Source organism: Mastigoproctus giganteus, chromosome 5 (assembly GCF_048544385.1).
Source record: "Mastigoproctus giganteus isolate SK-2022 chromosome 5, ASM4854438v1, whole genome shotgun sequence".
Classification (NCBI taxonomy): Eukaryota; Metazoa; Arthropoda; class Arachnida; order Uropygi; family Thelyphonidae; genus Mastigoproctus; species Mastigoproctus giganteus.
In genome coordinates this window covers 108530228-108557758 of record NC_143579.1, presented here as the reverse complement: position 1 = coordinate 108557758, position 27531 = coordinate 108530228, and the positions used below count along the sequence as shown (strand labels likewise).

Sequence of the window (27531 nt, the reverse complement as noted above, 5' to 3'; positions counted from 1 at the left end):
GCAGTTCAGATATCCTATTTTGACTGTTGTTGGAGGTTTCGCTGTGCTAAAGGTTATGATAAGCTTTTTTGTTGGAATTATAGTTCTGCCTCTTTGGATATATATCAACTTCACTCCTGTTACTTCTTGGTTTCTCATTTCTTCTGTCTGTGAACTCTTTAACACATTTAAGAGGTCCCACTCAGAGATCACTCATCTGGAAGAATTCATCATGTGTGGTATTACAACAACAAAAATTGTTGTTAACTTTTGGGAGTGATTGGGATTTTCTGTTTCTACTAGTATATCCCTGGATCTAAGGCGTCGAACCAACTTGGGAGATCCTAGTAGACCTTCTGTTTTTTGGATGATGAACAGAGACATACGTCCTAATGTTTAATCTTCTGTCACATGTATGACTAGGTATATCAGTATTTTTGGTAGGGCCACATCTGTTTTCTCTCTCTTTGTCTTTGTGTTTTCTGCATTATCTGTGTCATTACTAGGTAGGACTTTCTCTTGACGCCCTGTAGTAGTAGTTATTTTACTACTCATGTTTTCTCTTTTGGCCCTGGGAGTGTTACTTTCCTCTCCCAGGTTTCCAGCCCTGCCACGTGGAGGCAAAAGCAGTGTCACTTAGTGGCCAAGTGGCCTACTGTGTTAATTAGATTAGTAAAATTAAGAATAAGAGGAAAAAAAAAAAAAAAAGTTGAGATTTCTTTCTGTGTCTTCACTTACTAATTGTAAGATAAAGAGCTGTTTTACTAAAATAAAAGGCAATTAAAGACGAAAATTAAATAAACTGGTATATTTATCAGAATGCTCTATAAATTGCTGGGAATGGCTTAGTCACTAATAAATAGCTTGGCACCTGAACCTACAATTCAAGAGAACATGATCTCTGAGCAGTGCATACAGGTGGCAAGTAAGGCCACCAAATCAAACATTTCATAAATCAAATGATGATTTATCAAACATTTGCTTGTAGAGATAAGGAGGTCATGATGGCATTCTGAATACTGTGTTCAAATATGGAGACTGCAACTGGTGAGACTGACAAGAGGAAGTCCATATGAGGAAAAACTTCGAATATGTGAACTACAGAGCTTGGGAATTAGACACCCATTGGTGACCTGATCGGAGTATACAAGGCTCTTAGATGTGAAAGTAAAATAAATGAGGTTGAAATTTTCAGTTCTAAATGATTCCAAAATTAGAGTCCATAAATTCAAATTATGGGAGAAGTAGGAAATTTTCTTTTAGTCAGTGGGTCATTACTGGAATAAGTTGTCTCATAATGGATGGATGAGGCTGACAAGCCAGAAGAAATTCAAAGGTCAGCTGGACAAATATCTACATCAGGAGGAGAACAAATAAGTAGTTTATTTTATTTATTAATTAATTATTATTATAATAATTAATATGGCTGATGTAGCATAGCACCTAGACTTCTGTTGGCCCTGGGTGAAATATTCGTCTGGAGCCTGTCGCTTGCAAAAATTAAAGGTGGAATTCGTAAAATTGTAAAATAACGGAAACACTCAAAAATGATTCAAATCATAATTATTTATTAAAACTTTAATGACTAGTACATTATTTATATAAACTTGTTTTCATATCATTACCTTACATTTACTTGATATAAATTTGTCTATAACATCTGATGTTTTTATATCTTTTAGTACATCTTGTTCTATTTATTAGTACATCTTGTTCTATTGGTATAATGGCCAATCCATTAATTCTTTCTTGGCCAATTGTTGCTTGGGAATATGTTTTAATCCTTTTGAGTCTTGAAAAACTCCTCTCTCCAGATGCAACCGTAATTGGCAATGTTAATAATATTCGAAGAGAAAATGGTGATGTTGGGATATAATTCAACTAAGTTTTTTTCTTGAATAAATGTTAATAATTCTAAGCAAACCAAATTTTTTTTTTATACTTTTAAAATATGCTGCAAATATTGGATTTCTTTATGTAACTCTTTGGCATCGAAATCTTTGCTCTTGTCTTCACCAGTGAAAATTTCTTCAAGGTTTTGACATTTCGTTTCTATTGCGCTTTATTTCTTTATTATCTATTTCTTTATAATGAAATTTCTATTTAACAAATTTCTTAAAGCAAACAATTGATTAAGTTATATAGAGGTCTGACTGTATGTATAATTAAAGTATTATATTAAGAAACAACCATTTTTTTATATTTTAAAAAAATTAGAATATTATCAGAATTAGGGTCCTGGACCATGGACCGTATCTAGGTACGGCACTGATGTAGCACCTATTACCATATGACTAATACTAAATATTCTTGAACCAGAGCCGTATGTACTTGACTATTCTGTTCTGAGGCCAACTACAAGTTCTATAGATTTAGATGCAATAATGTACCCAACACTCTCCAACAGTACTATGCTGGGCTGATACACTGATTTTTGTAGACTCTGAATAAAACTCCGAACTGACTTCCTGAACAATTTTCTCAATTATAGTAGGCCAGCTGAAGTTTTTATCATGGCACAAACATTGGGTAGCTACAACATGTCTTATGTCTATAGGTGGAATGTCTATTCAGTGGAGTTTTGCCAAACCTTGTACGAATTTCCTCTTAACTTTCATTATGTTGTTTGTGTGGCAATGTATATTGTCACTTCTGTTTACAAAGTAGATGGCTGCTTCAGTAATCAACAAATGAACATGAAACTTGCAGCTAGTTCGGTCTACAGAGTAGGCCATATATTAATTTACTGAGAAATAATTTGTACAATTTAAAACTTGTCAATTTTATTCCCATATTACTTTATTAGTATTATATTCACATGATGTTTATGAAATTTAAATGATCTGTTCAAGCAGTTTTCAGAATTTGCATCTCTTCTTGACAAATTGATGTATGACCCACCCCCTGTATTTTTACTACTGTCAGCACATTTGCAAACTTTTAAAGTTGTGAAGCTACCTTCTGACTTACCTCTCACACACAGGTATATATGTTCTTGTTTATAGTTCGACACAATCACTAGGTAAGAGTTTAAAATTAATTTTTTCTGACAATGAATGCAATCATTAACTGTATTTAGCAATCACAGAGGCTCAACCATGGTCCGCACAAATGTGTGTACTTACTACACCCTTTCACACGACCAGTCAGCCCTAAATGATGCTGTATACTTAAGGATTGCCTTATGATTTTGAATTGTTTGTATAAGAAAGGCTTTTTTTAGGTACAGGATTTTCAATAGTTTACAAATGTTCATTGCAATTTTTAAAAGAAAATATTTCTAGACCCCCAGAGATACTCAGTACCGTCATATTAAAGTATTAACTTATTTCATTTTGCTAACAATATCAGATTTTTACCTGTTACAAGAAAAGAGATAAAAAAATATTTCTTGTTACTAGCTCAGTGATACCATTATTTTGTAATTTATGCACTATGACAATCAACTTTGAAAAATATGCTACATGAAACACATCTTGCACAGTAGTTGCATGATTTGCCTTTAGTACCTTCCCGGTTACATGCAATTTATATGTGAGTATAAAAAGCAAATATTCACCTGAACTTATATCTTCTGTACTCTGCTTTATATGGAGTATGAAAATCACCCTCAACAAGTAAGAAAAAATTGGTTTGATATTTGTTTATTTATGTAAACAATGCAGCCAGTGGAGAAAATTATGTAGAAGTGTAAGAAATGTATTTTTTTTTAAAATTAAAAATGAGATGATTCTACAAAAAACTAAATAAATAAAATTAAAAAAAATCCACTCTTACACTATGAAAATAAAGTTTTATACTGCAATGATGGCACTACTTGAATTTTTTAAAAGTTACTCAAAAATATGTGGCTGCATTATAAACATTTGAATATTTTAAATTTAAAATCATTAAAAAATCTATAGCTGTGAATACAAACCACATTGCAATATTCAGAGAATTCACATATTAGTTGTTTGTTTGTTATTTGGTTTTTAGGAGCATTAGCAACTAAGGCTATATTGTTCCGGGATATGAGGGGGTCATTCCCTGACCTTTCCGCATCCTCTGTATTTGGTGGTGACAGGCTCGAACCCCACATATTAGTTAAGACACAAAAATAAAATTTCAGGTATAAAGTCCACACAGTTTTGTGAACCAATAAAAAAAAAAGTTGGGGGGGGGGGCAAAATAGTGAACAGCATGTAGGCAACCAAGTAGTGCATGCAACTACTTAAGGTACTTTTTTTTGTACAGATTTTCAAAGAGATCAGATAAAATAGTTATTCTAAAAAATTAGAATAACTATTTAAAAAGATTAAATAGTTGCATAAAAAGGTTTTTTTTCCCTTTTTTTAAAAAGAATTTTCTAGTGATCTTTATTAAGCAGGAATTTTTCTTAATCAGGTAAAGATTAACACTGATTCATAGATATCTAATTACATAAGTGAAGAAAGTTCCTGTTTATTGAATATATTTACCTCATTTTGTACATTGAAAATTCCACCAGAAGTCTTAATTGTTTCTTCTATTTTCACAATAGCTTCACTTAGTGCTTTTAATCCTTCAGTTCTATCCATTGTAGTAGTAGTCATAACATAAAGAGGAGGAGCTATAAGATTTATCTGAAATATAAACAGAATAACTTCCATAATTTTGTCCTATCAAGAGGTCAACAGATATCAAATTCAAGTAAAAGTATATATTTGAAGCTTCTTTTTTTTCTGTGTCCCCTCATCCCTCCTCCCACGCATATGTTAGCATTATCAACAAATGACTTTTAGTAAAGAGATGATCAATTAACAGCATCAGGTTGGTTTTCTATTAAGTTGCACACAATCTCACTCATTAATGGGAATATCCATTTATTGTTTGTTTGTTTGTTATTTGGTTTTTAGAAGCATTAGCAACTAAGGCCACATTGCTCCGGGATATGCGGTGGTCATTCCCTGACCTTTCCGCATCCTCCATATTTGGTGGAATCCATTTATTTTTTTGTTCAGCTCACTGGTCAACAGTGCACACAGAGAGGTATTTGTGAAAACAAAACACGATGTCATTGGATTGGAGGGAGATATTTAAGATAGGTGGCAGAAGCAGTTTCAAAGTAACAGCAACGGTTCTTGAAGGGCAGTATAATATTAAGTGTGTGGTACTTAACAGGCTTTCCAAGAGAATATTTTTTAAATTTGCAACATTATCTTTCATCTAAATCATTTCTGCATTACCAAGAGACATTCAGTAATAAATATCCAGAAAGGCTTATAAAAATAAGATGAAAACAAACAGTGAGAACTGTTTGTTTGTTATTTGGTTTTTTAGGAGCATTAGCGACTAAGGCCATATTCCTCCGGGAATATGCGGTGGTCATTCCCTGACCTTTCCGCATCCTCCGTATTTAGTGGTGACGGGCTCGAACCCCAGTGAGAACTACTTCCCAATCACTGATGAATGCACTTTGTACAGTTGCATCATATGCTAAAAAGAGTAAATGCATGTATACATAAGCAAATGCTTTAATTAACGCTAACTGCATTAATTAAATTTGTATTTATTTTTAATAAAATTTCAACGTACTGCAAACTAGGTTACAACTTAATTCAGTAGTTTTTAACCGGGTGCAGCAACAACATTCCAGGGGTGCCACATAATTTGGGTTTAAGTAACTTAAATATATAAATTTAAAAAACATAAGTTTATTTCATTATAAAAAGGTGTGCGTTATCTTTTTAATTTTGTGGTGATCTATAATTGATGTGTGTATGTGTGTGTATATATATATATACAGTGCATTCCGGTTATTTGGGCCACCGGTTAATCGGGGCAGCCGTTTATTTGGGGCAAATCTTAAAAAACAGAAACCAATCGAGAAAATAGCTGGGGTTTACTTCGCTTAATTGGGACAAAATGCCGTTTAATCGGGGCAGGAGACCTCAGTACTGGAGATTACCCTGCGATTGTCTCCGACCGTACCACGTAGTTCGGTCGGATTTCTGGAGGTCACAACCATAAAACAATTAGCAGTCACCTGTTTATTGGGCTTTTCTGTTAGTGCAATCTATCATAAACGGATAGTAAACTCGATCTTATTGAATTTGCGATAATACCGACAACTGGAATTCTGTGGGTTATTATGGTGAAATGTGTTTACACTTCCATGGAATCTTCAATCATATAAAAAAAATAATTTTCAGAATCTTCTCTTCATTTCTATTTTTAAAGCTTTGTAACTCGTTACTCCGTTCTCACTTGCGGCGCATATTGTGTTACTTGCAATTTGTGTGTGCCGTGTTTTTTGTTATTGATTGCTTATCTTTTTACTGTTTTAAATTTTAACCCCCACCCACAAATGTCAGTGAACAGAAATGTCAACTAGTTTAGTTAGTATGTACATATTACAGTGCGTATTAATTATTCCGATTTTCACGTACATTCTTCCGAATTTCACGTATCATTTAATTTTTTAATTGGTAAGGTAATAAAGAGTAAATTTGTGCTTAATATCCTATTTTCGCTAATTAGAATAGCTGTTTAATTGAATTAAAATTCAATTCACGAACGTGATCACAATGACAGGCACTTACTACACATCGTATAGTGAACGGTACTTTACTATGGTGAGTTCGTCGTAACGTGATTTGATTATACAGTGAACCAATTGTAAAAAAAAAAAAAGGGGGGGGGTACAATGTATTTTTAACTATTTACGTGAAACTTCGGATAATTGGGGCAGCCGCTTAATCGGGCCAAAATGCACTAGTCCCGATATGTTCTAAATAACCGGAATCGACTGTATATAAATAAAAATAAAGATATAATATTAAAAGCGAAGCTAATCTTATAATACAACCACTTCTGTTTTTATTTATTTACGTGGATGTCGTGTTTGTTGCGCTTTCTGCCATATTCTTTCATTTTCTGTCTAAAATTTAATATAGATTCTATAAATTGTTTTTGATATCTGATTATAGAGGTCACTGGTAGTCTATCATTCTTAGCTCTCTTTGACATTGGTTTTAGTAGTATAAATTATAATGCTTGGATTTGTCTCTGTCTGGTTGTTACCGCTTTGATCATAGTTATTACGACTAATTGTGTTTTTCACACTGTCATTCCAGGCCTTGCTTTTATATCTTGGGTATGCTTTCAGACTTGGATTTTAGATTTCCTTTGTTTTTTTTTTTGTAATTCATTGCTTCAGCATTTATGTATCTAGTAAATTTTAAGTGTAATTTTTCATTATAGATACTGCATTTTACCATTTTGGTTGTAGTTATTGTTATGATTAGTTGTATCATTGTAGACCTTCCTTTTATTTCCGGTACACTTTTATTTCATAGGTATTTATGTATCTACTAAATTTTATACCTAATTTATCGTAATTTTCATTTATACACTGAGTCGGGACTACCCTGTCTAATCTCTGTAAGAGTTATTTTTTCATTAACTTTATTATATTGCTATCTTTTTTTAAAATTTTCTTCTCTTACATAGCTTTGGGCAGGTACAGAAATGCAGTCCTTTGATGCATGGTCAGGCGTAGTCGCCTGATGAAATGCCTGATCATGTATCAAATTTTACTTTGGCTGATATCAGATTTATTGCATATTTGCTTTATTTCCCCCTTTTGAACCTTAGTCAAATTAGCCTACCCCTATTCTGATGCCAGCTTCCACTAAGCTTATTTTTGATGTAATTTTATTTTACAGGTTACTTTATTTCGGCCATATTTTCCTTTTGCCTGTCTGTGTAACTTATTCTATACAGGAACTCCCCGACTTACGTAAGAGTTGCGTTCCACGGAACACTACGTAAGTCGGGGAACCCCCATGCTTGTGCAGCACTCGCTGAATTGATTGAATCAAAAAAGAAATGTTCGTTGAACATGTAAATAGAATTATTTATTGTATTTATTCAATTTTTTATCTCATGCGCAGTAAAAATTACAAAGGGGTGCAATTTCAAAATTATAAAATTACAAAAAAAACAGAGGCGACAGGCATAATGTCAGTAAGTTTTACCTCTCTCGTCAGCTGATAAGTATGCCGCCGTGGAAGTTGAGGGATGTGGAGATTTAGAAGGGGTCGGCCACTCAACCTTATGAAAGAACATATTAATGGATGACTGGACAAATTCAAATTATTATATTAGGGCCACCCATTATTTCTAATATATACCCATATATGTATTTTGTCTGTAAATTGCATATGTTCTCTGGTTGATTTGCCTGTTTGCTGGACGAAACCCCCCCCCCCAGTTTCTGGGGGAAAATCTTGCTATCTACACCTGAGACCAACTAACTCAGCCACGGAGTGAAAAAAGCCCATTAAAATTCCTCACGTCATTGACAGGATTTGAACCTGGACCTTTTCCGCCTGGTGTGGAGAGGACTGTGATGATACCACTGTGCTACCCGCACAGACGGATGACTGGATAGTGGCTTTTTTCTTTTCATCATACATTTCTTTGTAGCAAGCAAGCATATCATTCACCTCTCTGTTAACTTTTAAGAATTGTTCACTGTCAGGATCCATCTTCTCAAACCTTATCATTGCTGATGCAATTTCACGAAATGCTATTGCCATCTCTCTGGCAATGAAGCATCTCGGCTGCTCATTTGGTTCATCTTGAGCTTCATTAGCATTCTCTTCTTTCACTATTGTTGCCTGCAAGTCAATATGTTATTCATTAGATAATTCCTTCTCTTCTTCCACTATTAATTCCTCCACGTCTTTGGCATCAACCTCCAACTGAAGTAGCTCTGCAACCTTTACAATCTTATCTGTAACCTCTTCATATGATTCGTCTTTTTCAAACCCTTTGAAGCCTTTTACGTGCTGTGGGCATATTTTCTTCCATGCGCCATTTAAACAACTTTTAGTAATTTCCTCCTAGGCCTTATTAATGTTTAAGATAGCGTTGTAAATATTGTAAGATTTCCAAGTCTCTCAACATAAAATTTTTCTCATCGTCTACTGCAGACAATGCCTGAGCAAATGTTGTGCCTAGATAGTATGCTTTTAAATTCTAAATAGCACCCTGATCCACAGGTTTGGATGAGTGAAGTCGTGTTTGATGGTAGAAATATGACTCCACATTCGAATTGACATCATCTAGATGCGTATGATATCCAGGAATATTATCTAATAGAAGCAAAATCGTGAAAGGAACATTGTTGTCTTTACAATATTTTTCAACCTCGTGAATGAAGCAGCATTTAAACCAATCCTCAGAGAGATATTGTAATCCGTGCTCTCTGGTTCGATCTGATGTTGTTGTTATTTGGTTTTTAAGAGCATTAGCAACTAAGGCCATATTGCTCCGGGGATATGCGGTGGTCATTCCCTGACCTTTCCACATCCTCCATATTTGGTGGTCACGGGCTCGAACCCTGGTCTAATCAGCTACGCACTGCTGCTCCTGCCCACCTGGCTAGGAAGCACCCAGGTTCGATCAGAAATGCACAGGTAGGGTAGCTTTATTGATGCTCTTAAATGCACGAGGATTTCCAAAATGGTACACAAGCAGTGGTTTTAATCTGTAATCTACTGCTGCATTAGCCTCAAGCAAGAGCGTGGCCCTATCTTTTGATGCCATGAATCCTGGCATCGTATTTTCCTCTTTGGCAATGTATGTTTGATTTAGCATTTTTTTCAAATACAGAGCAGTCTCGTCAACGTTAAAAATTTGCTGCATTGAATAGCTGCCTTCATCAATAATTTTTTCCAGCACATCACAAAATTTTTCTGCAGCTGCAGTATCGGCACTGGCGACTTCACCGCATACTTTAACGTTGTGGAAACCAGCATGATACTTGAACCTATGAAACCACTCGTTGCTTGCCACGAACTTGGGTTGGGGTTCGCCGTACTTATCCTTAATATCTTTATAAATACTAGTTGCTTTTGCTTGAATGGTCATTACTCACTTCTGAATCTGATTTTCCATCCACATTATTAACAGCTGATCTATCCTCAATATAGCACCTGAATGCCGTTTTGTGATCACTGTTGATCTTAAATGCGCTGATCCTTTGACATGTTCTTTTATACGCACGCTGTCCATTAAAATAGTGTTCACTGTTGAAGCAGCGAGACCTGCTTCCTTTGCAATAGATGACAAACTTTGTCCTGCTTCGTAATTGTTAATCATTTTCATCTTCATTTCTAAATCAATTTTGTTTCATTTCCTGGCACTACCACCACTTGCACTTTTCATTAGTCGCTTTCCATTCATCATTGTAATAGGTAAATAGGAATTAAGAAAAGTTTCTGAAAATTTGTTTTTTATATGATTGAAGGTTTCAGTGAAGGGGAACACATTTCACCATAATAGCATAAAAACCCACACAACTGTTATTGGTATTATTGCAAATGCAATAAGACTGAGTTTACTACCAGTTTATAATTAGAAGTACTAACAGAAAAGCCCAATAAATTGGAAAGTGCAAACAGTTTTTGTTTTTTGGTCATGACCTCCAGAAATGTGCTTTAGAAAAATACCACAAAGGCATTCAAAATTGATTCTTATAATGGGAACATATGATAGCGATGAAAGGTAGTGCAATTTCCATTATAAATATGACCTTTTAAGAGAGATAAATAGCTGCTTAGGAATATAGCGAAATTTTCAACTTCCAAGGACCTGGAACGAATTACAAAAAAAAAAAAAAAAAAAGTTTTATTGGGTTCACATTACGATATTTTAACAATATCTCCACTTATTCCTAAGGGATGCAGAATACGTTTCCACAAATTTTTTGTTTCCACCGGCTGGCAAAAACTTACATAAAGTCGAATTTCCATAAGTCGGGGAGTTTCTGTATATATAATATATTTATATACAAAATTTGTATTATTAATTGTAACTTTGTTCATAGTTATATTATTGTAATAATTATGATATAACACATTTTTTTAATATTAATCACACACACACACACACACACACACACACACACACACACACACACACACACACACACACACACACACACACACACACAGAGAGAGAGAGAGAGAGAGAGAGAGAGAGAGAGAGAGAGAGAGAGAGAGAGGTTTTTGCTATGCACTACTCTTGAAATCATGACCTGTACACCTCCTCATGGCAATGCAAAGAAAAAATTTATAAGAGAATAACTAGATAGTATGAATCAGAGCTGTACTACTCAATATGTTCTACGTTGATAATAATATTAGTAAAAATAATAAGAGGAGTTTACCTCAATATAGTGCGTAGAACACTTCCGTATGATACCCTCCAGAAATTAAAATGGAAAAAACGAAAAAATCGACAACTTACCGGTACATTATAGTAAAATATAAATAATTAAATAATCAATTTAACACAATTCAAATCAATTTAAAACAATTAAAAATCAAATTAACGCAATTAAAAGAATCTAACGAAAATATTAAAAACGATTTTCCTTCCTGAAGCTGACAACGCTTTTCGACCGTATGTCGTGATCACAGGAATGAAAATTACCGAATCGGGTTAAACCTGAACTTAAATAGAGATTATTTGTCTTCGCGCATGCGCGTAAAGGTCCACGCATCGGAGATCAAATATGGCCGCCGAACATTAACAGAATTTTCGTGTAATTTAATTTCAACGGTTTCTGCAATTAATAGTCGTGTATAATTACGCTGAACGTTAAGTATTTTGGCTTTGTTAAATAAAAAAGTATGTTTTTCGTTAATGGCATGAAAGGCTAATTCTGATGCTGCTGAACGAGAAGCACGAACTGAGGCTTCATGTTGATTTACACGAATATTAAGAGAAAATCGGGTCGAACCCTGATAAGACAAGTCGCAATCACCGCAAGAAATGTTGTATACCAGATCGTTAATTTGTGTTGTGAACGCTGAAAGAACCGAGCGATTGTTCAGTATAGTGTGTAACTTCCGTATTGGCCTAGCTACAATTTTAAATTCGGTATCTTTAAAGAATCTGTTAAGCTGTTTGTGCCACTGTTCAACATATGGGACCGAAATAAAGTATTTTTTGATATTACTATTGTTGATTGGTGTAGTATTTTGTATCCTATCCTTAGCTTGTACCCTAATTCGGTTTATTGTGGTAATGGAATAACCCCTGTTTAAGAATCTGCTAGTTAATATTTGTATTTCTGAGTCCAAAGCAGATTCCGTCGTTGAATATTTATAGGCATTAAGAAATTGATTAAAGATAATCGATCTTTTGTAGGTGAACGGGTGATAGCTATTATAATGTAGAAGCATACCGGTGTTTGTAGGTTTTCGATAGATGCTAAATTGTATTTTATTCGAGTCCCGGGTAAGCGTGAAATTTAGAAAGTTTAATGACGTAGTATCCGTATCCTCCCTTTCCAATGTAAATTTGAGTCTAGAATGAATATTATTAAACGAATGTAAAATGTCTTGGATAGTATTACTATCGGTAATAACTAGAACATCATATTTTTCATGAGAGGGACTGAAGGTGTATGAATGTATATACAAATATCCCTTGATTCATGTCTTACTGTTGAGGCTGAGAATTAAATGAAAAGATGTAAATCATGAGTTATTTCCCTAAACACACTATGCTATAAATAGGTAACTCATTTCTGAACATCAAAAATAAGATCATATTTTGATATTATGTAAGCAGTTATTGACATTCAGTATATCTATAGCTTCCTCAAGCCTTTTAAAATACAGTATTTAGATCATCAAAAGAATATTTTAAATATTTTTTAGAGTTTTATGGAGTACCGAGACTTGTAAATATGTTTATGTTGTGAGTTTATATAAAATTTGAAAATTTATAAAAAATATATAAAATAGAAAAATTCTATAAAAATTATAAAATAGGAAAGTACAAAAATATATTGTGAGTTTATAGAGTTTGAAGTTTTATTGCGAGTTTTAATTGTAAAGTTACTTGAATGCATTGATTTTGAAACTTTAGAAGTTGAGTTAACGCTTGAGTTTAAATCTGTTCTAGATAGTGGAGACCTGCCTCCCTGGGGCATGGATGGTAACATGGCCTTCAATGCATGACTTGTCATGTGGAAGGTTGTGGCTAAGGATCAATGTTAGAGTTAAAATTCAAAATTAGTGTTGTTAAGTGCAGATGAGCTTCGGCTCAGGAAGCATGTCTTGAGCGGAATTATGAAAACAACCATAACTGTCTTCAGGTAGCTGTTTAATAGAAGTTGTAATAGAGCACTGGACTAAGTTTAAAACCTCCTGCAGCACTCTCTCTCTCTCTCTCTCTCTCTCTCTCTCTCTCTCTCTCTCTCTCTCTCTCTCTCTCTCTCTCTCTCTCTCTCTCTCTCTCCCCCCCCCCCCTAGGCAAAGAGTTAAAGCAATCTTTGGTTTCTTAAATTCTGACACAGATTTGACAACGAATTTATCTTTATTATTATTATTTTTTTAAATTCAAAATATATTGATTATGTTTACACTGAATATCTGTTTTTACTATATACTGTTTTCTTTGACCCATGCACAATGAGAACTGAAAATAGTAAAACTGCTTCACTGGATGTATAAATGTGATAAGAAATATATGATAGAGGCAGTGGTGGATGGGTGGGGTTATAATTGGTTATGGACGTACAAGTGAAAAGGGGCAAAGTATGTTGAGGAATGCCTGTGTACATTTTGAGAGTTCAATGCACCATCAACAAATTACGGCTATGTATTTCAGATATTACTGAAACTCTACAGTAATTTGCTGTCATCCATTAATATGTATTGTATTATGTACAGAACCATGATCCTGATGTGTCCTTTAAGGATGTACTGTCACTAAATTTCAGTGTCGATAAAAGATACTGCTGACTTTGAAAGCTTCAGATTGTCTCAGTATTTTATCTTTTTTACACTTCACTGGATGTATAAATTCACTGAGGACTTCCTGAAGACTGTGGAGAAACCAAATAAATGTTTCATGTGAAAAACTGACATTGCAGATGAAACAATTTTTTGTGCCAACTCCATTTTCCTCAGAAATGTAATCAGCAGATGGTCCATACTTCTGTGAAATGTCTGATTTGGTCATTCAAGATATCTCTTAAAGAGGCATCTAATCTTCTTTTGAACTAACTTTGCTGTATTGTATAATTTTGTTATGCACTGCTTTTAAGACCCCATGGTTCCACTATGACATTATAGTAGTTTTGATACTGGTCTAAATAATGAGAGGTCTGGGTTAGAATCCCCTCAGAAAGTGGCTGAATTCTTAAAGGCCTCTTCAACTGAGGCTACAGTTAACTGATCCCATGTATATATCTCAACCCAGTGCCATGAGTTATTTAGCTCTCTGTGGTCCAATGTAAAGCCCAGCACAACATCGTAAAATTCCACTTCCAGTCCAGTGTCACACGTAGCTCACCCACCAGCATTTCTAATTACAGAATTTGTTTTATAGTTGTACTAGTGCAATTATTGTACTATCATCTGTTTACATTTCATACAAACAAACTGAAAACTAAATCCGCATTTACTGATGTTTATATTCAATTATTAGCACATGCGGCATTGTTTTTTAGTCCTCTTTCAGTTTTATGCTGTGGCACTGAGACAGTCAACATTTCCAATTATGAAATTTGTTTTCCTGGCGTAATGCCATACTTCTTATGAAAAACTAAATCAATGTTTATATTTAATAGTTAATGGCAGGTGTTCCCCCCATATCTTTCTGAAGTCCAATGTGGAAACTGCTCTTGTTTCCGATAATAATATCTGTTTTCCTGCTGCACTGCCATCCATTTATTTTTCATATAACCAATCTAAAATGCTAAGTGGATATTTACATTCAATTGTTAACATCAAGCAGCACTGTTTTTTTTTTTTTTTTTTTCCAGTGTGGAGGTCACAAAGTAACTTATACTCTGTGTTAGAGTTAAGTATTTAGACATGCTGTCAAGATCTAGTAAAGGGCCTTCCTGATGGCAAAATTGAGAAATTGTTAGATCTTCCTGAAGAAATTGAGGGGGAAAGGAAACCCTTACAACTAACATAGCTTCTGACTGTTTCATAAGGCGTGACTGGGTTTAGGTTTCACTAAATGAACTAAAGGCAATTTTTGGAGTTATTATCAACATGGGACTAAATGAAAAAACTGATATAAAGAAATATTGATCTGAAGAACAGACAGAGTTAAATTTTTCAAGAATGTGTTTAGCAAGAAGAGACCAAAGCAAAAATTTGGGATGTTGCATCTCTGCCCACACACAAAAGGACAAACAAGGTATTCAAAGTAGGGGCCTCCAAAGGAAAAAAACATTGTCAATTATCCAGACAGAAGGTTCTGTGAATATTTTCTTCCAGGAAAAAATATTGCATTAGAGCTTTTAAACTGTTTTCTCATACTATTTTATGTATTAGCTCATAAAAACCAGACAATAAATAATTTTTGAACATTACATTTCAACTAGTCGTTTTGTTGACTGATAGAACTGGGCTGCAAGGGGTTAATGTTCTGCAGCCCTTGAATGCACACACTACAGATGAACACACACACACACAACCTTCTGCCATAAGAAATGGCACACCATGATTACTGCAGTTGTATCATGAAGTTACTAACAACCAAACAGATGTGTGCAACCTTGACAGTATATGGACAACCAACCGTTATATGCTGTCTTGTAAGTATTAAGTATCCTTGTAAAAATTAAGTCTAATAAACAAACCAGCAGCCACACCCAATAGCTGCAGCATTTTGTATTTCCAGCCATAACACCTATCAACAAGCAATGAATGATAATGGCTCTTCATTGTCCATATCCATATTCACTTTTCAAAGCTTAGCTGGCTATCTGCTCAACCAAGGCTTATAAATTAATTACTGTCAAATTACACCTGTATACTGCAGATATCTATTCATAGGGTTATAACTTATAACATCGGTGATACCATTCTTGGTAATCATGATGAAAACAGAACACCAGAGTCATCATATTTTGTATTAAAAATATTGACTGGCTTTCCTTTGAAACATCAATTCAAGCAGATTAATTAACATATAATTGGAATGCAGCTGAGTTAATCCCTACTGTAGAGTTAGTCTATCAGATAGCCAGCATTTTATTGAAGGTGCCATACAAGTTAGCAAGAAAGAAGCTTGTAATAACAAAAACCTGCTGATGGAATAATGAACTTGCAGTGATAAGGAAGAATGTGAACTGAAGTAACAATGGCATAGACATTGACCAACTGATGAAATGGACCGGTTATATAATGAATACTTGTCAGCTAAAAATACATATACTAAGGTGACTGCAAGTAATGCGGACCCTGGAGTCTGCTTTACAATATTTCTCGTGATAAATTATATATCCTATGGAATCATTTGGAACAGTTCTCAGTGGTGATATTAACTACAGGATGGACTCATTCTATTGAAGTTATAGTTAACAAACTGTTAACATCTAATAGGAATTATGCTATCCAGAAATCAATCTGATTTATTCACATTAGAAGAATTAATAATTGCTCTAAAGCAAACAGTAATAAATAAATGTCTAAGAATAAACACAATAGAAAATATATTCATATTAAAAATTTTTGAAATTTTTTCATATGTTTAGTTCAAATTATACAAGTGTTTATTGAATGGAATGTTTCCCAAAGAATGGAAGATTGCGCTGTTGAAACTGATCAAAAAACCTAATAAACTGGCCTGGGAAACCTAAGTCATATTGCCCCATTGCTTTGTTGGCTAACTTGGGAAAAGTTCTGGAACATCTTATGATGTTACGTACTACTATTCTTCCAATGGGAAAAAATGTGATTTCCTTGCAACAGTATGAATTCCTAGCTGAACGATCTTGTGAGGATGCCCTTGTGGACTTTGTTTCCCATATAAAGGATTCAGCAGCAAAGTATGAATTGGCTATTTTTGTAGACTTTGAAGAGGCTTTTGACTCCTTATGGTGGGAGGGGATTCTAGTTAGCCTTAATAAGGCAGACTGAAATGCACAATCATCTATATGGTAGCTTTTTTTAGAGGTTTATTCAGGTAATGAAGAGATATCCACATGGGTCTGTATTGGAGTCCCTGGTATGGAATGTGGTCGTACATGAGTACATGATTTTTGAATAACCACAAAAGTTTGTTTGTTTGTTATTTGGTTTTTAGGAACATTAGCAACTAAGGCCATATTGCTCCGGAGATATGCGGTGGTCATTTCCTGACCTTTCCGCATCCTCCATATTTGGTGGCTCACGGGCTCGAACCCTGGTCTAATCAAGAAGCGTGTGCTACCCACTGCTGCTCCTACCCACCTGGCTACGGAGGCATCCAGAGGCTATAAAAATAAAGATATAAAGCACAAATTTACACTTTATTACCAAAGGTTTATTACCAATTAAATGATACGTAAAAATCGGAAGAATATTCCAATTTTTATGTTTCGAATAAAATAAAAATAATTTATACTTAGTACATAGCTTAATTAATATACATATTAATTAAACATTACACTTTGTAATATGATAAAATTTAAAATAGTCACTTATTTTAGATTGCTTTAAATTATCACTACAAAGTCTATTTATAGATTTTTCAATATTATATAACAGTCTATATTCATGATCACTTGCGCCAGTTTCTTCCAACCCTCTCCTCAGGACGGCTATAGCTTCATGAGTTTGCCATTTTGTAACTGGAATTCGTTCGAGTTCATCTTCATTTTCCTCCTCCTCCTCGGTGAAAATATCAGTAACAGACTGGGCAATTTCTTCGTCTGTTAAAGCTGTAGTAACTTGTACATCACCATCTATGTCTACCCAATCATTAAACTCCTGTTCACTCATGTCTTCAGGCTTTTCAATGTGATCAGTATCGTGACTTAGTTGCCCATCATGAATAATTAATCTACATTTTTTAAAACAGTTGCTAATGCAGGTTTCGGAAACTTCATTCCAGGCACTCATTGTCATATGAAGTGCATCTAGAACAGTTATCTGCTTTCCGATATCGGATAATGTTCCCAAATCTTCTCTATAGACTGGATGATTCTTTGCCCCATATCTGATCTATAAAAGGTCTTTTTTAAAAGGTTTTTATTATTCCCTGGTCGAGAGGTTGAATCAGTGATGTGGTATTTGAAGGCAGAAAAACTAATTCAATGTTTTTGAAAGTCAACTTTGGATGAGCTGGGCAGTTGTCCAAAAACAATGCAATTTTTTTGTTTTTCTTATCCAATTTCAAATTCCATTTACGAAGATGATCTTCAGATAAAGAAGCTATCATCCAAGAATTGGTATTATTGGCATATTCAACAGGCAGCTGTTTTACTCCTTAAACAATCAGGCGATTTACTCTTGCTGATAACTAACAGCTTCATCTTGATTGTTCTCATCATGTTGCATGTTAAAATAACTGTAATCCTGTCCTTGATCTTCTTTCCTGCAGACACAGAGGAATTTTTAAAAATCATGCAGTGGTCTGGGGTAGCCCTGTAGTACAACCCTGTTTCATCTGTATTAAAAATGTCTTCAGGATTATAAGTACTTCAGTTTCCCAAGAGGTTTTCAACCAAGTGGTCAGCTGAAGAACCATCAGAATTCTGTTTTTCTCCGTGAAGTTTTTTATAAACAATATCATGCCTCTCCTTCCATCTTGTCAGCCATCCGTCCGTCGCCTTAAACTTTTTGTGTACTTTTTCAGCAAAACCATTAGCTTTTTGAAGAAGAATGCTACAAATGATTGGCGCATTAAATGAGCTGGTCTGTTTGAACCATACGAACAGAGCTTCATCTACTATCTGGCATTTCCTTTCACGCTTCCTTTTTCTGGTTTCACTAATCACATTAGTGTTTAATGTGTGGCGTGATTTTAACAATTTTGATAAAGATGACTGAGGCACTCCAAATTTTACTGCCACTTCCCTTGGAGACATATTTGCCTACGTTTCTATAATTCATAACTTATCTTTTAAACTCAAATTTCAATGACATTTTTTTTGGTAGTAAAATTTAAAACACAGTAAAAAAGATAAGCGTCAATAACAAAGCACATGGCGCACACAAATTGGACCTAATATGACACGCAAGTGAGATGAAGTTTAGATATAGAAATGAAGAGCAAATTTCAGCGAAGGGGAAACACATTTCACCATAATAACATGAAAACACAGAATTCCAGCTATCAGTATTATCGCAAATGCAATAAGATCGAGTTTACTAACTACTCGTTTATTGTAATAACAGAATTGCATTAACAGAAAAGCCCAATAAACCAGAAACTGTAAATTGTTTTTATTGTTGTGGCTTCTAGAAATGTGCTTTAGCAAAATATCACAGAGGCGTTCGAAATTGATTCTTATAAGCGAAAATGTGATTCTAATAAACGATGAAAGTGTAGTGCACTCTATTGATTTGGATCGGTTCTTCGAAATTTGATTCTATTGTGCGGCTGATTCTAATAACCAGTGATCACTATAACCGGCACGTGTGTGTGTGTGTACATATATTTGAATAACGTTTAAAATAGTTGGAAACTGAATCTTTCATAATAAAAATAAAATAAAAAGCATATTCCTCTATATGATGCTTGAAATATAACCAGAATAAAAATTAAAAATAATGCCAGCAGCATGGCAAGACAAGAGCAAAAATAGTTAAAATTAAACATAATGATTAAACCTACAGGGAGGGAAGAGAGGGGTAACAAGAATAAAAATATTGCAGCAGAAACTCTCTAAGATAATTTAGAACATCTAAATGTAAGGATAATAAAATAGTAATTAATTAAAATTCGAAAGCCAATTAAATAGAAATTTAACGGCACCCCCTCTGACAGGCGCCAGGTCCAAATTTATTTTTGGACCTGGTGCCCGTCCAAATTATGGGGTGTAATGGTCAGTCTGTTTTTTGTTTTATTTTATTGTAATGGTTTACATCTCTGTTGGTGATATTTCACATAAATTTGGACCTAGTGCCCGTGAGAGGGGGCGCCGTTAAATTTCTATTTAATTATCCTTACATTTAGATGTTCTAAATTATCTTAGAGAGTTTCTGCTGCAATATTTTTATTCTTGTTACCCCTCTCTTCCCTCCCTGTAGGTTTGATCGTTATGTTTAATTTTAACTATTTTCGTTCTTGTCTTGACATGCTGCTGGCATTATTTTTAATTTTTATTCTAGTTTATTTTTATGGTTATATATATATATATATATATATATATATATATATATAATTATATATATATATAATTATACATATATTTGAATAGCGTTTAAAATAGTTAGAAACGGAATCTTTCATAATAAAATAAAATAAAATAGTACGGCATACATCAGAGGCAGCAAAAGGCATATTCCTCTACATGATGCTTGAAATATAACCATATAAATAAGAATAAGAGTTAAAATAAAATAATGCCAGTAGTATGACAAGAGTGAAAATAATCAAAATTAAACCTAAATCAAACGGGGGAGGGGGGGGTAACAAAAGTAAAAATATTGCAGTAGAAACTCTCTAAAATAATTTAGAAAATCTAAATGAAAGAATAATAATTCATTGAATTTTGAAAGCCAATTAAATAGAAATTTAGCAGTACCCCCCCCCCGATGGGTACTAGGTCCAAATTTATGTGAAATATCATCAACAGAGGTGTTAACCACTGCAATAAAATAAAACAAAAATAAACCAAAAATAGACTAACCATTATGCCCCATCTCGACAGAGGACCACAAGGCCAATAATGGTCAGGGAATCGCTGCATTTCGATCGCTGGACAGATCGCCGCAAAGGAGAATCGATCGAAAGATCAGCCCACCATCTGATCCTCAGATCAAACTGCCAATGCAGAAGATTTGAACAGCGGTGGTCCTGATGCAGCGAAAATTAAAAAATATAACAGCCACGAGCACTCCAGTGCAAAGCCACACTACTGGCAGTGTAATCTTAACCAGATTATATAAACGAATAATGAACTATGGATGGAACTTTTTTTCACTCTTGTTACTCCCCGGTTTGATTTAGGTTTAATTTTGATTATTTTCTCTGTCTTACCATACCGCTGGCATTATTTTATTTTAACTCTTATTCTTATTTATATGGTTATATATATATATATATATATATATAAGAGTGTGTTGTTTATTCATTAAAATGACATAAAACATTATGTCAAACAGCTGCAAACATTATGCAGCTGTTTGCACAACTGCAATGTATATGTTCCATGTGTTCAAATAAAATTTTAATGTTTTTAGTGGCCATTTTGACTAAATGAAAGCATTTTTTATTGCAAAACCAGTTTCTGAGATATAGACTAACTTTGTTTTTTAAAATATAATCGGTATGTCAGGATTTCAGCCATCGGAAATCTTGCTGTCAGGATTTTGGCCATCAGGAATCTGGCTGTCAGGATTTTGGGCGGCACCGGCTTATGGCTAGCCAAGTGGCCAGAACAACACAATACACACAAACCTACACTACTCACATATCTGGCCCTTTTACAGTACTATTCTTCACAGAGAAATGAGTCTGAGTTGAACTGATGTTCCAGGAGTCGCCCCTTACAAAAACATGTCCACGTGTATATATCTGAATAATGAGCAAGCATTTTATTGTGTAATGATATTTACAAAGTGGCCATGTTTATATATTTTTAGCATGAGCACACAAAGAAAATTACCTTTTCAATTAACTAATAACTGTAAGAGCAAAAATTTCTTACCTTTATTGGCATATCTTCTGTTGAACAATTTATACCAGCCCTTAATGCATTTTTTACTGCATCAATGCCCTCATACCCATAACAGGAAACTTCAATATCTAAACAATTATAAACAAAAGCGGAAATGAAATGAAATTCTAAAACCCATTTTCCCAAAGGAACAAAATAAATTATCATTAGGATCTTATATCTATGCACAAGCCTTATATCTCAAAAATGTAACTGAATAACCCCAACATTTCACACATCCATTCCCTCTACACGTTTGTCCAATTCCTCCTTGAATTTATTTAAGCTCTCAACTTCCACAACAACAGATGGAAGTCTGTTCCTGCAATCAACTACCCGCTGGCTAAAGACATTTACGCACGTCTATTCTATAACTGCCTTTCTCAATTTGAATTTATATCCCCTCAAGGTTCATTAAAAAAGCAGAAATCATCAGTACAGCAAAGTGCAATTAAAGTACTATACAGTACAACAGAAAACTGATGTTCAAAAATACAGTACAATGCAGTATTGTACCTGACTTTACAAATAACATTAAAAAAAAAATGTCATTAATTTTTCTGTAATTGTCTTATTTTTAAGCTGTGTTTCAAAGGCCTAAAATTATTGAGATAAGGCAAAAGCTGGGCATAGACCTTTAGGACCTAAAGTGTTAGCAATTTAGAAAACAGCTTAAAGAAACTGTCTTAGGCAGCTGAATTCTTCTGCCTGTAGAGTTTTCTGCAGCAAGTAGTGAGAGTAGATAAACATTAAATAATTGCACATTTGTGCTCAAAGTTAGGATAACAATTATGCTCAAGTGCCAGGGCAGATTCTAATGGCTAGAAAGCCTCACGCACCTCTTTTTTTTGTCAGCACTTTACCAAGATCAAATTGACAGTGGTAGCAATTTACTGACATCCTCAGCTGTTAACTCAAATCTGAGATCCTCATCTATTGCAAGAATAGCAGTGGCCACTACTTTAAGCATCTCTGAGAAACCCCAGGAATTAAATATAAAGCAAAGGAAGAAAGTAGGCCCTTAGCCATGGTTATGAAGGCATCCTTGGACTCATGGAGGGGGAGACTGGAGATGTGCAAATGTATCCCCAATTCATCAAGGGGGATTGAAAGGTGACATGAATAATTACAGACCTGTTAGTTTAACTTCTGCTGCGGGGAAAATAATGGAGCCACTGATTAAAGAAGCACTGCAGAATCATCTAGACAAGACTGCAGTTATAGTTCAGATACAGCATGGGTTTGTTAAGGGGTAGTCTTGTCTGAACAATTTGATTGGATACTATGATGTGGTCAAAAAGGAATTGGCTGCAAAAAAATAATTTTATTATCATATACTTGAACTTTAGGAAAGCTTTTAATACTGTTGCACATGGAAGACTACTGTACAAGTTGGGGCAGTATGGCATTAAGGGCAAGTTGCTACAATGGATAAAAGGATGGTTGAGGGGGAGAAGACAGAGTGGTAATCAATGGATACTGCTCTTCATGGAGTAATGTTATTAGTGCAGTTCTACATGGGTCCATTGTTGTTTTATGTATTTATCAATGATATTAATGAAGGTATATCAGGCTTCATGTCCAAGTTTGCGGATGATATGAAGGTTGGTAGGGTTGTTAATGACAGTAAGGACGGTATGTTACTGCAACAAGATCTAGAAAAGTTGAGCAGATGGGATGAGAGTTGGCAACTGAGGTTTAACATTGACAAATCCAAAGTACTGCATATTGGTAGCAGTAACCCCAGAGTAACATACCAACTGTGCAGTACTACATTCAGGGTAGCGGAGAATGAAAAAGACCTGGGACTAATTGTGCAGTCATATATGAAGTTTCCTGAGTAGTGCAGACAGGCTGCAAAAGTTGTTGTTGTTTGGTTTTTAGGAGCATTAGCAACTAAGGCCATATTACTCCGGGAATATGCGGTGGTCATTCCCTGACCTTTCCGCATCCTCCGTATTTGGTGGTGACAGGCTCGAACCCCGGTCTAATCAAGAAGCGTGTGCTACGCATTGCTGCTCCTTCCCACCTGGCTACAGAGGCACCTACTGCAAAAGTAGCTCATAGGATCTTGTCAATGACATATACAAGAATTTTGCTAGCAGGTATAAGGTGATTATCGCCTTGTATAAGGCAGTGGTCAGGTCACACCTTGAGTACTGCATACAGGTCTGGAGACCTCATTTTAGGAAAGATGTTGAGCTACTAGAATGAGTACAGAGAAGGGCAATGAGATTAGTGAGTGGAACAAAAGGATTGCCATTACCAAGATAGGCTTAAGTTCTGCAAATTGCAGCGTCTGGAGACTAGGCACCCGAGAGGTGATCTGAATGAGGTGTATAAGGCCTTGAATGTTTTGAGCAAGCTTAATGCTGATGGGATTCTTCCTCTTGCTCAGATTATGCACCTGAGGGGCACAGATTCAAATTGAGGAATAGATGTGTGGAAATTTGCCTTTAGTCAGCAGATAGCTGATTGCTGGAACAAACTGCTATCTGTTGTTGAGGAAGTTGCAGCTTAAATAAATTCAAGGCTGAACTAGACAAACTTCTGGAGTGAATGGATGAATGAAATGGGAAGGGTTTTTTTTTTGGCTGATACTATATAAGCTTGCTTTCTTGCATCATATGCCGCTACTAATGCTAATGCCAGTTCAGGTGATACCACATAATACTGAGGCTTGATTCCTTGACCTCATTTCAAGTATTACTGATGTTCTTGATTGCATGGAAAATGAAAAATTTGAAGCCCTTTTAAAATAATTTCAAAGCTGGACCTCCCCCCTTAAGTGATGCAATTATTCCTTATTCCCTGATCCACTGCCTGAAACAGTGTAGTGGTGCCATGAGGGATGGGTGTATTTCTGTGACAAAGTGGAAATACCACTTTTACTACTGCAATTGAAGTGATCTGGAAAAATAGGTTACCCTATTGTCAAAGTACTGACCAAAATCTACAATACCCTAAATCTGATTCCCCCCCATCATGATTTTTTCCACACTAGGCAGAAAAATCATAACAGAATCTCTCTTTAAACACTACACACACATGGACGAAGAACCAGAACACAGATGAGTCCCATGACAAAGCGGAGGTTAAAGAAGATAGTCATCCAGATCCCTGATATCTTCCCCACAGCATTGCAATTCTGGTGAAACCCAGGAAGAGGTAAGTAATACAAATAAAATGACTGATGATGACAGCAATATTGATCTATGTCCCAAAAACACTGGATGAAACTGCTGTAACAAGATTGCAGTTAGAGGAAGTAATGAGTGCTCAATCTAGCAGAATAACCTCTGCTAATAGGTTAAAAATCCCTGAGCACTGGACAAACTCTCGAAAAGAAATTAACGCAGATACACACATGGAGAACCAGGTAACCTCTGCTACTAGGTTAAAAATCCTTGAGTGCTGGACAAATTCTTGAAAAGAAATTAACACAGATACACACATGGAGAACCAGGTACTTCTGGCTAAATTAGACTTAGTATCAAAGGAGAAAGAAAAGAAATTATTCAACAACAATCTAAGCTCTCCTTTGTGCAGGCCCTGAGGATGAACCCTGCCAAGACAAATCCAGAAAGAAAATCAACAGAGACAAACAAAATCAACTGCCAAACAAAAATCTGTTATTGTGAGATCGACCCCAGAATCTAACCTGGAATAGGGTGAAGCCGTCCATGCAACAGTCTGCAAACCTGGGGCCATGTCTGAGGTTAGTGAAGGCACGGCACACAATATGCGGAAAATCTGCAATGGAGGTTTTATCATCAAAGCTGCAATGGAAGAGGATACCAGAATTATCAAGGAACATCCAGAGGTTGCCAAGTTAGGTCTGAAAGCTGAGGCCACTAAAGTAAGGGGACCCTCAATCATCATTTATGACATAGATAAAAATATATTCCAAAAGCACCTTATGGAAGACATGCGACAAGAATTTTAGTGAATTTTTTCTCTATTGACATCACCAGGGAATTTGTAATGAAGAGGATGACAAGAGCTGATCACCAAATATTAACGTTATCTTTGAAATTTCACAGAGTCTGGACTATCCTTCAGCAACGAGAAAGGATCTACACTAGCTGGACCAGCCATCGCTCCAAGTAGTAAGTGGTCATAATAAAATGTTTCCATTGCCAGTGTTTTGGGCACACATCACATGCGTGCCCAAAGGGACAGCACATGTGGGCGCTGTGCTGGTGCTGGCACAGGCCATTCCTTTGAAAGGTGAGAAAACCGAGAGGAGCAACCCAAATATGCCAACTGTAAGGCAGTATGCCTTGGAGACTATCACCACTCAGTCAGGGTTCCCAGGTGTCCTGTCTACCAGAAAGCAGTGGGACAACAAAAAATTCACCAACAACCCAAATAAGGAGACAGCACAAAATTCCTCCAGATAAATGCCCAAAGAGCATGCCGTTATAGATAAGATCAAAATGAAGAGGAGCAAATTGATACTCTAACTGTCTAGGAATCGCGCATGCATGCAGGTATGGTAAGGGGATATCCCTGGTCCTTCAGAGTGGAAGAAACCATCTTTGAGAAACAACCTGGATGGCCATAATAGTTCAAACCTAACTCTCTTAACTCTCTGTGTACATTACATTTTGTTTTTAATAATGGAATGCAGAAATATTGAACCAATCACTCACTCACATGTAATAACAAAGATCATTCAGTATTTTTTCCAGAAGGTACAAATAAGAGCCTATATTGTTTATTATGTATAATTGTATATACTTATATGTTTCCTAGTTATTGCATCTGGATGTTTATTACTGTAAATGCTCAGTTTTACTATGGCTTCATATAAGGATGAATAGATATATTTACAAATACAGGTAGCCCTTGATTTATGTCGGGGTTAGGTTCCTGGGGGACAGGCGCAAATGGAACCCTTTATATAATGGAGTCAATCGGAAAACACAAGTTAGCTTCTGGGCACCAAGAAGTTTACATACCACTTTGCATCGATTGTTTCATTTTATTAGCATTCTTCATAGTTGTAGTAATAGCCAGAGGCATATTCATAGTGCTATCGATACTCTAATTGTCCAGGAATCATACATGCATGCAGGTAAGGTAACACAATTGGAAAAAATTGCACATGGCTATCACTATTATTATTATTTAATTTATTAATAGCACAATTATTAAAAAAATTTGGCGTAATAAATTTCTAACATGTGTAAATAGCGTAAACAACCACCAACTGAATGCTTCACAGCATGGATCTTTACCACCTTTACTTTTACTTTTGAGGGCAGGAATCTTTCTCGTCTCTGATACGAATGCACTAACTGCTGATTGGCTAAGATTGTCCTAAACCATGTGAACAGTGCATGATACATAGCACAGTATGATGCCGATAAATTTTGTCTGACGATTTTAAACTTTCAATTTATAAAAAAATTGCAAAAAAATTGCTAAAATAAAAATGGCATTGTGGTTAGTGATCAGTGCAATTGCAAATTGGTGCAAATTAGACCAGCACAAAATGAGGGCTACCTGTATTATTAGATGAGCTTTATCCAATGATTCTAGAGATGAACCATATTCCAACCATTATTTATCAAAACAAATTTCAGTGAAATCAAATAATGACAATGGCAGTTCTGATCCCTCAGAATATGAAAAGCCATGAAAGAGAAAGGACTGTTTATATCGAAATAACAGTTCTACTAATGAGAAGAGGGAGATCTCAGCTGAAGAAGCACAAGTAAATGACAAGAAAAGATAAGTGAGTGAAGGCACATGGAAAGGAAGTTCAAACAGAAACTATCACCAGAAACTATAGAAGTTATAGCACAGTAATGAGTAATCATGAAAATAAAAATCCTGAAACAATATGGGTGAAATTCTTTGGAGTGAAGCAGACACTTCAAATCTAAAAT

The 27531-nt window shown here is 35.2% G+C and overlaps 1 protein-coding gene across 1 annotated transcript in view; it reads right to left on the bottom strand.

Annotated features, from left to right (window-relative positions):
• Positions 1-27531, bottom strand: part of eIF2alpha (eukaryotic translation initiation factor 2 subunit alpha) — a 149559-nt gene that overhangs the window by 9629 nt on the left and 112399 nt on the right. The window contains exons 6-7 of the mRNA XM_090373398.1: positions 21626-21723; positions 4440-4583 (exon numbers count right to left, since the gene is read on the bottom strand). Coding sequence (XP_090229524.1) covers positions 4440-4583; positions 21626-21723 — 242 coding nt within the window. The remainder of the gene's footprint in view (positions 1-4439; positions 4584-21625; positions 21724-27531) is intronic.